The sequence below is a fragment of the Bidens hawaiensis genome, unplaced genomic scaffold, assembly GCF_021521415.1.
Source record: "Bidens hawaiensis isolate Kalapana, Puna unplaced genomic scaffold, B.hawaiensis_p1.1 tig00017009_1, whole genome shotgun sequence".
Classification (NCBI taxonomy): domain Eukaryota; kingdom Viridiplantae; phylum Streptophyta; class Magnoliopsida; order Asterales; family Asteraceae; genus Bidens; species Bidens hawaiensis.
This window is the reverse complement of record NW_027492574.1, coordinates 223,838-233,627: the sequence shown is the minus strand read 5'-3', so window position 1 is coordinate 233,627 and position 9,790 is coordinate 223,838. Positions and strand designations below refer to the sequence as shown.

The 9,790-nt window shown below is 35.2% G+C and overlaps 1 protein-coding gene across 1 annotated transcript; it reads right to left on the bottom strand.

The window, feature by feature from the left end:
• Nucleotides 1-6,939: 6,939 nt before the first annotated feature.
• On the bottom strand, nt 6,940-9,584 carry LOC143552700 (coniferyl alcohol acyltransferase-like). The gene is made up of 3 exons (XM_077042850.1): nt 9,011-9,584; nt 7,500-8,057; nt 6,940-7,373 (listed from the first exon to the last, which is right to left on the bottom strand). The coding sequence occupies exons 1-3, from the start codon at nt 9,425-9,427 to the stop codon at nt 6,966-6,968; spliced, it is 1,383 nt and encodes a 460-aa protein (XP_076898965.1). The 5' UTR covers nt 9,428-9,584; the 3' UTR covers nt 6,940-6,965.
• Between the last annotated feature and the right edge of the window lie 206 nt (nt 9,585-9,790).

The window sequence follows — 9,790 nt, the reverse complement described above, 5'->3', positions numbered from 1 at the left end:
CGGAGAATCCTAAATATCCTCTTGCGTCGGGTTTCTGTTGAAAATACTCATACTCCCGCTCCATATCTCCAACGATGCATAAAAATAAACGCTTGGACATCCGAAAACGACGTCGAAACATAGCGTCGTTAAATGTAGGTCTGTCGTCGAAGCAGTCCTTCATTAAACGAGCGTTCGCTTGCATACGATCCCGAAGGATATATGACCGTCTACGTGGTGCCGTAGATGGAGCAGAGCCGGACACCATGTTATTGGCGACGGCCCGAACCGCGTTCGTGACCTCTAAATGCTCTTCCGCCACTTGTCGATGAATCTGATGAATTCTTCGACTCTCGTTGATTAATTGATTCCAAATCTCGGCAGAGTTCGTGGAATTCGGGGAATTCATTGAGTTTGAAGAAGTATAAAAATAATAAAAATGATTAGTATTTTTATGTTTGGGTTTGTATATGATAGGGTAAAAATAGTTTAATTGGTTTGATATATATATATATATTAAGTATTTAAATTAATTTTTTTTATATTTAGCCGTTACCCAACGGTAACATTATTATTATTATATTATTATTTATCATTCTCGCCGGCGACAAACTAACCCTGCCCCCGCCCAAATCGCCCAAATATCACCCAGGGGGCGGTGTTTGCGCCCTTTGTCACCCAAAATCGCCCTCAACCGGCGCCCACTACATATAGCCTAAGTTGATATCAAACCCTCCACCCTCCCAAATTATATTATATATAAAAGCAAACCTAATGCTACAGTATTGAGAGTAACTTTGTAAATTCCCATGTGCTTCATGAGCATCTCCTGGGCTACACCGCCACCTCTGATGGATCACTCCGCCTCTTCCAAGCTCAGTCTCCTGAACCATCATTCTTCTACAACTCCTACTAAAGAACCCTAAATTAATCCGCGACTTTGAGAACAAGCCGAAGACAAAAAGAGGAGGCGTCACCAAGTGCAATCGACGCTGGTAATTAGATTGTATGCTTTGGATTTTACAGCAATTTCTTATTTTTTAGCCATCAATTTTATTTAGATTTGAAAGCGTACTCAATAAGCCTCTTGGCTGCCCAAATTTGGTTTAATTTTCAGATTTGATCTGGTAATTTTTTATGTGATTTTTTCTGTGATTTCTACAATAAGGGTATAGCGATAAATAGCCTAACAAAACACTTGAAAAAGAAACTAATTATATTTAACAAAACAAAAGAGTTATCCTTTTGGTCTATGGTTTTAACTTTGCTTATAAATAGCTTAGTCATCTTCAAGTTTTGATAGTGCCAGATCACATGATGTATAACTTTCTACTTTCTACTTAGTAATAGTTGCAGCTTAGCTGGGTTGGGTAAAGACTTCAAAAATCGGATCAAACTGATTCAGGTAAAAACATCTAATTAATTGCGGATCAAGGATTTGGTTAACCGCAACACGTTATTAAGTTGCAGATTAGACCATTGTGGCCTACATATAACGATTCATTCATAATTGATACTTATTTTGTCGAATATAATCACAAATCTGTATCGTTACAATAACATTCTATTTTTTTTTTATCTAAAACGCCTTTGCATGGCATGTGTAAAACATACACATCGTAATTCGACCCGTTTAACTGACTCTATCCATCTGATCCAGCAGGGATCAAAGAGTGATTGTCGCTTTAACCAAAACATAAGCATACAAGACATGCGAGATTGTACTACATTAACGACACCATCAATATTTATAAGAATGGCCCGGTGGAGCTTTAATTGCTTTGTCATTAGAGGAACTGAACATTTGGCCATCCTTCTTATCCACCTGCTATTGCTAATACATTTTCGTGCTGCCGGGCCAGAGCTTTTGGACTTAAAACAGGTAAGCTTGGTATGCGGAATTTTGATTACGCGATATCTACGCAATATATAATGTTGAAAAAAGATGAGAATATTTGAAAGTAGAGGGAAATTTGAATAAAAAAAATTTGTTTTCTTGCGCATTATAAATGTTTTTGTATTACTATTTGTGTGTTTCCTAAATGCTTTTTTAGTTCAATGTTTGTAATTTACTGTTGGTTCTTAGTTTGGATTACATAATGAAGCTGATGCCTTTGGTTCAAAGTTGCCAGATTTTTTTTATCCGAAGAGGACTGTATCATTGCACAAATATTTTTGTGAGATTAGAAGGTTGGATATTTTCGTCTTACAACAGCCCAAAAACGGCGCAACGCGCCGTGACAACATCTAGTTAAGATGAAGAAAAATGTTGGTTAACTTTTCTCCTATATTATTTTATTTCATGAAAATATATCCTTTTATACAGGCAGAAACTAAGAAACAGAAATCCGCAACAAACCAGAAAAACAACACTAATAAATACTAATTATAATATGAGTAACACGGTTATGTTCCTACTAATTATCACTTAAATTGAATTATAACGTTAACACTCCGAAGTGGTGCCATGTGAATGTAATAGAAGATGGTTTTAGTGTCGCTATTTTGGGCATTAGGGATTACTTGTTGACCAAATAATAACTCATAATAAACACCGGTACAAGTTAGGCGGGGTAAAATACACACGCTTGATATTATCGGGTTCGAAGGGGTACAGCCCCTTGACAGCCCTACTAGAATAATGTGCACTTTCCCACACCTATTTTCGTAAGAAAACAGTGGGATCCACAAGGGCTAACCTCTTGGCCCTAATAGGGCATTGCTCTAGACCTGGCTCAGATGGCAATGAGGGTAACAGACGCATGCATGCTCTCTCTCAAGAGTCCAGTAATTGTTAACAATATATAAAAATATATAATATTTTATATATAATTTTATTTAAATGAACATATAAAATGACTCATTGATTGAATGAAAAGTATGCTAGACTATAGAATTAAAAGTCATGGGTTTAATTCCTATAAGTTGTGTTCTACTTTTATGTAGAAAAAAAATTAATATGTGTTTTATATAAGTCATTTTAGTAACATGTTTACTATTTTTTTTGTTATTGTTTTAGTCCATTTTGGGCTTTTGAAAGACAAATTATCTATCACATAATTTAGAATGCGATTTTAGAGGGGGGGAGGGGGGGACTTTTTTACTTGTTTCAGACGGTAGCCCAAAGTTTGAAGTGATTATTGGAGACGACCCAGATTGCCCCAACCCCCCTAATGACGATAGCCCTTAAAACCCTACCAGAGTATTGAAAACCAAGAGGTCCCTTAATATTGAAGTCACAATATTCTTGGAGAAGTGTCTCCTCCACATATTTTTTAAATTGTGTCAATGTATATATATATACTGTGAATTCTCATTTGATGAACACGAAAATCGTAATTTTTAAATAGCCTGATGACACTAAAATCACCGCCAATCGGTCTTCCATCGAAATGTAGTGAACTTTAGACACTTTGTAAAATTGACATTTAATTCATTCGCGTGAAAATGTAGCTATTTAATTTTAGTTATTTATGTTCAATCTCAAATGTTGAACAATTGGCCACCACTATCAGATTTTACCTAGCTATTATAATGGAATTGCCATGAAGATCATGTGTAGTGGATCTTTATAGGACGATTTGTGTCATGTGATGTCACGTCACCGTAGGTTTCTTTACAACAAAAGGTGTGGATGGAGACATAGAGCCCCTTCAATCATTACCCAATTAATGTTTTTTTTTAATTTCTTTTCGTTTTTTAATAAATATACAAAATTTTGATTGGTTGTAGTTTGTGGAAAAAAAAACCTGATTGGTTGGATAAAAAAATTTGATTGGTCGCTTTGTAAGAAACGCTCTCAACCCAAAGCGCCCTGGGGGCGGTGTGCCCTGCCGCTTTGGGTTGTTTTTGTGGGCTAAAGGCGTCCACTACGCATGGTCTAACATATTTGGTACCGCTTTAATGCCCATTTGTTGAGGAGAATGAATAAAGAAATGTTGGACATGAGTACGGTCCATACAAAGATAGGTAAGAAAAGGAAAAAGGAAGCATGATTGACATTAGCAAATGGTAAACACAATAGACAAAGAAAATGGTGTAGCATGTTAACATCAGGTTGGTGGGAGTAGGCAACGGGTAGTGCCCTCGGATACCCCATGTACACCACCGTCATCATCCCCATTTTCCCGATTCTAGGAGAATGGGCAATACAACCCGAAGAAAGAAGAGGAAGGAGGAGCATGTTTTTGTGTGTGTGGTGGAGAGGGAGCAGAGGGTTGGGCGGGTAATGTGACGCCAATGGGTTCGGGTTCCTGTGGGTTTACAGCGGCTGAGGTGGTAGTCGGTGATTGGTGGGCCGGTCGGAGTGATTAGCAAAGCTTGATCATTTTTATTTGAACTATTTGGATAAGTTCGAGTTGTCATTGCTTATTTAGACCATTATTATAAGTATTCTTATTAATCAATTGTAGCTCCTTGTCATATTGAACACTATTTTCTCTAGTTTGACTAAGTTTAAACGTTGCCTAGATATATGCTAATTCCCTCCGCAGTTAATAAGATATTGGACATGAGTAATTGAGTACGATTTTTTATGCATGTTCCTTCTACATAAATAGTCTACTCTTAAGCTTCTGTTTTTTATGTGTTGTTAGTTAATTAATTCGCAATAAATAAATAAAAAAAGTTCCGTACATGACTTTCTAACGTCTAAAGTCTAAACCCACTGGTTTTAGTTTATTGCATACTCAAGATTTTGACCGAAATTAAATATATACATGAAAAATTAATAACTTATCGTTACAAACTCAAATTTGAATGTTTAAAACCTTGAGTCGTGAGTCCATTGAATCTGCTCTTCGAATTAAACTTCCATTAATTTAAAATCTTTCACACCTAATCTCATATCTTACTCTTTCAAAAAGTGTAAACTAGGCATAATCAGATAAGTTGGTATTCAGTTTAATGGCATGGAGCAATGGTTAAGATTTTGAATCATAAGATCTCAAGTTCGAAACCTGGCCCACGAGGGGTTATTCCACTGTGACGAGTTTCCTTCTTAATGGTGTTATTATGTGAGTCAGGCGTGAAACGTCAAATCAATATGGACAGTTGACATCCTGTCTCAAGATGACTTGCCTGATTATTGGGGGTGGTTCTAAACACAGTTAAAAAAAAGACATAATCAGATAATCTCGTATTCCGGTTTAGCGCAATCCATTTAATCATGATTTATAGTTATATACTTTCCATCTAGTCAAAAATAGTTAACTTGACTATATATAAAAGCCAAAATATAACTTCATTAAAAGTTAATAATATGCATCAAGTTCATACTTCTCTGTTAATTTACTGCTTTCTCATAAGTGACAATACATAGTTTTCCTTAGTGGGCAAAAAACGGGTCAACAGAAATAAATCACCGTTTAGAAGATTGTGAAGTAGACGTTACGTTACTTACGTACTATACAAATACTAAAATACGTTCGCATATGGGATAAGATTATATACTACACCCTTATTATAAGTATACTATTATTATAGTTGAGTTAAAAATACATATTGAAATCATGACATTGAAATCTGGTGATGTTTTAAGCGTTAGGTTGAACTACCTTCTCTTAATCGTCATCCTTTTTTAAAAAAATCACAAAAACTTATCATACTCTCTCTTGGAAAATCATTATTTAAAAAAAAGGTTTTATAAAAAAAAGCTTTGTAAAACATTTTTTTTTAAATGTAACAATATTTAAAAAAAAAAAACTAAAATGGTGTTTTATAGAAATATAAAATAGAAATTTTTGAAAGATTAAAGAAACTTTTTGTAAAAAATTGAAACGTTTATTTAAAAATACAAATAAAATGATTTTTTCAATAAGAAGAAACTTTTGAAAAAAATTATAAAGAAAAGAAAAGCATATCTAAAAACTTCCAAAATCGCTTTAAAAAGCCACATTCTCTAGCCAGTATTATACAATTTTTTTTATCAGAATATATTATATAAACTTCTGGTTTTAAATAATCATAACTATGTTTTATTTACAAATAACAATCTTAAATTAATATATGGCTGGTGACGATCCCAACTAAATAGGTATTTATATCCAACGGTTCGCGACTAACGGAATGTTAACTCCGTTAGTTTGATGCTTACATGACATGTCTAGTGATAAAAAATCGCTTATGTGACATGTCTCTCTCCCACTCCCTCTTCTACAATTCACCCACCACCACCACCATCCGTCGCCGCCAACCCCCTAGCATCGCCACCATCAAACATGTTGCTATCGCCACGTTGATTCCTTAAATTTCAGCAGTTTACATCACTAGAACCATAGTATTAGTAGTTGAAGCTCTGTAAATTCAAATAATTGAAGCTCTAAAATTAAAGCCTTACTAAAATTGAAGCTCAATAACTTCAAATAATCAAAACCATAGCATCAGAGTAACAACCTTCATCTCCGCCAGCTCGCCACTTATACGCACAAGCAATTCAATGATTCGTTCATGTTTTCCAGCACTGATACTCGTTAATTCGCATGCATCATGCATTTAATCAATGTTTTCGAACAACAAAACAATGCAATTAAAAAAACTCGTTGAGCCAGGGTTTGAATTTGTCGTAACAGTTAGGGTTTGTTGGTAATTTTGTGAAATTAGGGTTCAATGGCGCAAAATAGCCAGGAGATGGACCCTATCGTACTGGATGATATTATTAATCGGCTTTTGGAATCCCAACAATCGAGGACTGTACGATCGCTTTCAGAGGTGGAGATCCGACAGTTTGGGATTCCGAAGCTTTTTTGATAAAGTGGTGGTGGTCGTAGGTGCAATCAAAAGAAGAATAATTTTGAAGGAGTGTGAGTGTCATTTGCAATAGGATATACTTGAGATTATTTAAAACCAATTTTTCTATTCATAATAAATGTTGTTTACACATCCGTAACAACGTACATTTGATATACATTTTTTTTTGTTATAACAACCAACAATATTTCATTCCAAAAAAAAAACATCAAACCAACATAAAAATTATACATGACATATTAAATTTGAAGATAATCAGAATTTATGGGCTTGAACATGTGATCGGCATGGGACTCGATGTAGTTCATTTGTTTCACTGGCAAATGCATGTAGACAACCCAATCACTATGATTGGTTGGACTAGGTAATGTCATCACATAGCAATCTTGCCTGCCATATGGGACATGACATGATCCAAACACCACTTTGCCCCACCCGAAATCCATCTTGTCCATAATGTGAAACCGTGTTCCTGATGACACCATCACTGACATTTCTTGGCTAGCAAATGCAATCGCTACTAGTGGCTTTGTGCGACGTTCTTCTACCCAGTCTATTACGTCCAAGAAATGATCTTTTGAGATGGCTGTCTGCAAGAACTCATGAACATCCGTAGCTATATTGCTTAATGACATCTCCTTCAACTCCTATGTTTCAAATCAAAGTGAATTAGGTTATCAGTCATTAAAATGCATATCATCATATAGGTGGTCAATAGAACATGATATAACTAATACTTAACAAGCAAATTAACTCTTAAACGAGTTCATTACCTCGGCTCTTTTCAATCCAGATGGCATTGATAAAACATTGCCAAAGTGAGAAGTCATTAGTTTTTCTTTCTCTTCTCCATCTCCCTCACTCAACCTACTTCGTCCATCTACCGCAAGAGCCACGTTACACATTTTATTGTGATTTCCCGAGTCATCCATGCTAAGTGCAACTATCTTCCACAAGAAAGAGGTGAATGCCTCTAGTTTTGAGCTCCTTCGGCCGTTTTCACTTGCCAACAATTGTAGTTTGTTAATTTGCTCTCCCTCAATGTAATATACACGGTTAATGAGTTCGTGGTCACTATTTACATCGTTTTCGTCATGGTCTGGCTTTGTTGGTGGTTCAAATAAAGCAAGCACGTCATTGATTGATGATGAATAAGTGGTTGGGCACCTTGGATTGAGAATGGACCTATTAAAAGAGGGTATCATAGATGGGGTTTCAGATCGAGCTAAGTCCGCCCATGATGAAATAAACATGTTGGCTGAGTATCCGTCAGCTGCCCGGTGATCAAACATGCATCCTATCACAATACCTCCACATTTTAACTCGGTAACCTGCATTTTATAGTAGACAATTCTATTATAATTCGATTTATATTCATATACTGTATATGAAGTAACTAGATACAATTACATGGTATCATTTGGGCCACGTTGTAACTATAAAACTGTTGGCTATATTATTTTAACTTACATGAATAGATAAAACTTTTTTGGATTTTTAATAATAAATAATCATAAGATGACCGACACATACGAATAGATCTAACAATCTCTTTATGAAGCAATAGCAGAATGACAAATATACATGACTTATATACATAACCTATATCGTTTGTAGTTATGGCGTGTCTTAGACTATTCAGTGTCACAAACCAACGTAAACCGATCTTTCATTAAAAGACTAATTTCTCTTTCTTCCACTTAAACAATCAAACACAATCATACTTTTCACACCAACACAAACCATTTATTAAAGAATTGATATGATCAATGATCAATGCATACTAAATTAAAAACATTAGAAATACTAAATATATATGACATATAATGAAATAAGTTATAATATTAACATGCAGAGGTTGCACTTGCAACCTGGTTGAACACATAAGTGACAACCGGTTGCAAAAAAAAAAACTCATGATAGTTGATAGTATAGAGCTCGTAGCGAAACACATATAGCGGTTGGACTACCGCCCCAAAATTCTTACACACTGTCTATGGTTTATACTAGTTTCCCCCATATATAATGAACATTGGATCTTAGTTTATTTTTGTTTGCATATTGTAAACTACGTGAAAATCATGATTTGCTTTAATACCGTAATATAATATAAATTAGGTAGTCAGTCTCGGGTTTAAAACTATTGGATGCATGGTGATAAACGTTGCTATTTACAGAGACAAAGTCTGTTAAACACGTAAAACTATTGGTTTTTGAGTCTCGAGAACTAAAAGAAATCTAAAACCATATATTGCAAACATAATTAGTAATAATTAGAAATTACCTGGATGGCAAGCACCCCATGCAGCTTCTTGGGCATTAATTTACCTTCAATGCTCTCATCAGGATTATACAAATTGAGCTCCTTAAGCTCCACATCCGCAACGGCTTCAATGAAGTCCACACCACGGTTATTGCAACGAAACTGATTCTCCCCAACCGCTTCATTCCACAGGATCTCTCCAGCGAGCGGGTAGTACAATGTAAGAGCTCGAGATAACGAATCTTTAAGGGTTTTTACAATATCCGGGAAATCGCCATGTGGCGGTTTCTTGTAGCAAAAGAAAGAACCAACATCAAAAGGTGGCACAAGCAAGTCTAGGTTTGTAAAGGGTAACCAATGGTCAGTCCATGGTTCTTCTGCATGCACCACTATTTTGTCAATAACCTTCACAAAGAAATAGTTACCATCACTACCCATGTTTTAAAGATAAGAATTGAAATAGATATGCATATGATATATAGAAAGGGATGCAGGTTGGTTTTAGCAAATGGAAGGTATATATAGTAGTCACATTTCCGTGTGGAAGGTCCCTTGATAGGTTCGAATCTTTGTCATTGTTAATTTAACTTATATTATTAGTTTCAAAAACTATGCATTCATATTATATAAAGCTACTTGACATATTAATATTCTTTTCCCTAGGTTGACTAATTCTAGGCGTGACATATTAAATATTTATTTGATAGTTAAAGTGGTAATTTCCTCTTTACAAACTACAAACTACTACTGTTAGAAAACAAGTCTTTTTTCCACGAAACTTTCCTACAAATTTCCTACGAT

Bases quoted from the DNA above. Each gene is read 5' to 3' on its own strand.
- LOC143552700 (XM_077042850.1), bottom strand. From the start codon at position 9,427: ATGGGTAGTGATGGTAACTATTTCTTTGTGAAGGTTATTGACAAAATA. The intron at 8,058-9,010 runs GTAATTTCTAAT...TATAAAATGCAG, and splicing joins ATGGGGTGCTTGCCATCCAG to GTTACCGAGTTAAAATGTGG. The intron at 7,374-7,499 runs GTAATGAACTCG...TTTGAAACATAG, and splicing joins CTGGATTGAAAAGAGCCGAG to GAGTTGAAGGAGATGTCATT.